The sequence below is a fragment of the Scomber japonicus genome, chromosome 9 (assembly GCF_027409825.1).
Source record: "Scomber japonicus isolate fScoJap1 chromosome 9, fScoJap1.pri, whole genome shotgun sequence".
NCBI lineage: Eukaryota > Metazoa > Chordata > Actinopteri > Scombriformes > Scombridae > Scomber > Scomber japonicus.
Window position 1 is genome coordinate 899,813 of NC_070586.1, and position 2,500 is coordinate 902,312.

General features: G+C 49.5%; 1 protein-coding gene across 6 annotated transcripts in view; it reads left to right on the forward strand.

The window, feature by feature from the left end:
- The window catches only part of entr1 (endosome associated trafficking regulator 1), a 7,875-nt gene extending 6,181 nt beyond the window's left edge, over positions 1-1,694 (forward strand). For all 6 annotated transcript variants that reach the window (XM_053325402.1, XM_053325405.1, XM_053325406.1 and 3 more), the window contains one exon: positions 1,219-1,694. In XM_053325402.1, the coding sequence (XP_053181377.1) occupies positions 1,219-1,309 (91 nt within the window). In that variant the 3' untranslated portion in view covers positions 1,310-1,694. The remainder of the gene's footprint in view (positions 1-1,218) is intronic.
- The last annotated feature ends 806 nt before the right edge of the window (positions 1,695-2,500 follow it).

Sequence of the window (2,500 nt, forward strand, 5' to 3'; positions counted from 1 at the left end):
GACATCACACATCCTGCCGCTGAGCTAGTGACATCACACATCCAGCTGAGCTAGTGACATCACACATCCTGCAGAGCTAGTGACATCACACATCCTGCTGAACTAGTGACATCACACATCCAGCTGAGCTAGTGACATCACACATCCAGCTGAGCTAGTGACATCACACATCCTGCTGCTGAGCTAGTGACATCACACATCCAGCTGAGCTAGTGACATCACACATCCAGCTGAGCTAGTGACATCACACATCCTGCTGCTGAGCTAGTGACATCACACATCCTGCAGAGCTAGTGACATCACACATCCAGCTGAGCTAGTGACATCACACATCCTGCTGAGCTAGTGACATCACACATCCTGCTGAACTAGTGACATCACACATCCTGCTGAACTAGTGACATCACACATCCTGCTGAACTAGTGACATCACACATCCTGCAGAGCTAGTGACATCACACATCCTGCTGAGCTAGTGACATCACACATCCTGCTGAGCTAGTGACATCACACATCCTGCTGAACTAGTGACATCACACATCCTGCTTCTGAGCTAGTGACATCACACATCCTGCTGAGCTAGTGACATCACACATCCTGCTGAGCTAGTGACATCACACATCCTGCTTCTGAGCTAGTGACATCACACATCCTGCTGAACTAGTGACATCACACATCCTGCTGAACTAGTGACATCACACATCCTGCTGAGCTAGTGACATCACACATCCAGCTGAGCTACTGACATCACACATCCAGCTGAGCTCTGTCTCTCTCTCTAACCTGTCTCTCTCTTTGACCTGTCTGTCTCTCTCTCTCTCTCTCTGACCTGTCTGTCTCTCTCTCTCTCTCTCTAACCTGTCTCTCTCTCTCTCTCTCTAACCTGTCTGTCTCTCTCTAACCTGTCTCTCTCTCTGACCTGTCTGTCTCTCTCTGACCTGTCTGTCTCTCTCTGACCTGTCTGTCTCTCTCTCTCTCTCTCTAACCTGTCTCTCTCTCTCTCTCTCTGACCTGTCTCTCTCTCTAACCTGTCTGTCTCTCTAACCTGTCTGTCTCTCTCTGACCTGTCTCTCTCTCTCTTTAACCTGTCTCTCTCTCTAACCTGTCTCTCTCTCTCTCTCTCTGACCTGTCTGTCTCTCTCTAACCTGTCTCTCTCTCTCTAACCTGTCTCTCTCTCTCTAACCTGTCTCTCTCTCTCTAACCTGTCTGTCTCTCAGCCAGCTGTTGGGTGAGACAGAAACTCTACATCTGGTGTCCCAGCTTCTTCTCTCCATTGATAAAATGTCCGAGCTGAACACGGAGCCCTGAACGCCTCGTCTGTGACGGACAGGAGGACGCGTCGTCGTGGAAACGGCCTACGAGGAGGTCACCTGACCTCTGATGACATCACAACAGCCTGAGTGGATTCCGGCTTCTGATTGGCCGGTTGGACTGAAGACAGATTTATCTTTGATGTTTTTTACTCTTTAATATCAGAAGTTTGATCTTTAAACTCGTTCGTTTCTAATAAATGAACTATCGATAACTATCTCCATGGCAACAGAAACAGGTTGTTGCCTTCTGATTGGCTCTTTACCGGTCAGCTGACATGAACTCACCTATCAGATCCCAATAATCAATAATCACTTCTAACAGAGTACACACAGAAACGCTCAGTCTGCCTCGCTGCAGTACAGTGAGGAGGAGGAGGAAGAGGAGGAGGAGGAGGAGGAGGAGGAGGAGTAGGAGGAGGAGGAGGAGGAGGAGGAAGAGGAAGAGGAAGAGGAGAGAGATTTTTCAGGATTTTAATTTTTTTGAAGATGAAAAATAAAATGTTTGAAAAGTGATGAAGTTGCTTTAATCAATCTGATCAATTATTAATCAATGATGAAATGAGACAGTTTATTATAGTTATATAAGCTCAGAAGACCCTAATGCCCCAATGACCAGTAAGAAAAATGGTTTTCCATGTGTCCCCGGAGCCAGGCCTGGGGGGGGCTGGGGGGTGAGCGCCTGGTGGCCGGGCCTTCACCCACGGGGGCTGGCCGGGTTCAGCCCGAAGAGGCGACATGGGACCCCGCTCCCACAGACCCACCACCAGTGGGGGGCCAAAGGGGTCGGGTGCACTGTGAGCTGGGCGGCAGCCGAAGGCGGGGACCTTGGCGGTCCGACCCTCGGCTGCAGAAGCTAGCTCTAGGGACGTGGAGCGTCACCTCTCTGGTGGGGAAGGAGCCTGAGCTGGTGGTCGGCCTCACCTCGACACACAGCAAGGGCTCTGGAACCAGTCTGGAACCAGTCTGGAACCAGTCTGGAACCAGTCTCCTCCAGAGGGGTTGGACTCTCTTCCACTCTGGAGTTGCCACTGGTGAGAGGCGCCGGGCAGGGGGGGCAATACTTCTTTTATTTTTTTTAATTTATTTTTTATTGACATTTAGAGTCAGACATTCCCAACACCCATACATACATATATATATATGTATGTATGGGTCAATGACGTATAAGGATTCAATTTTAAAATAA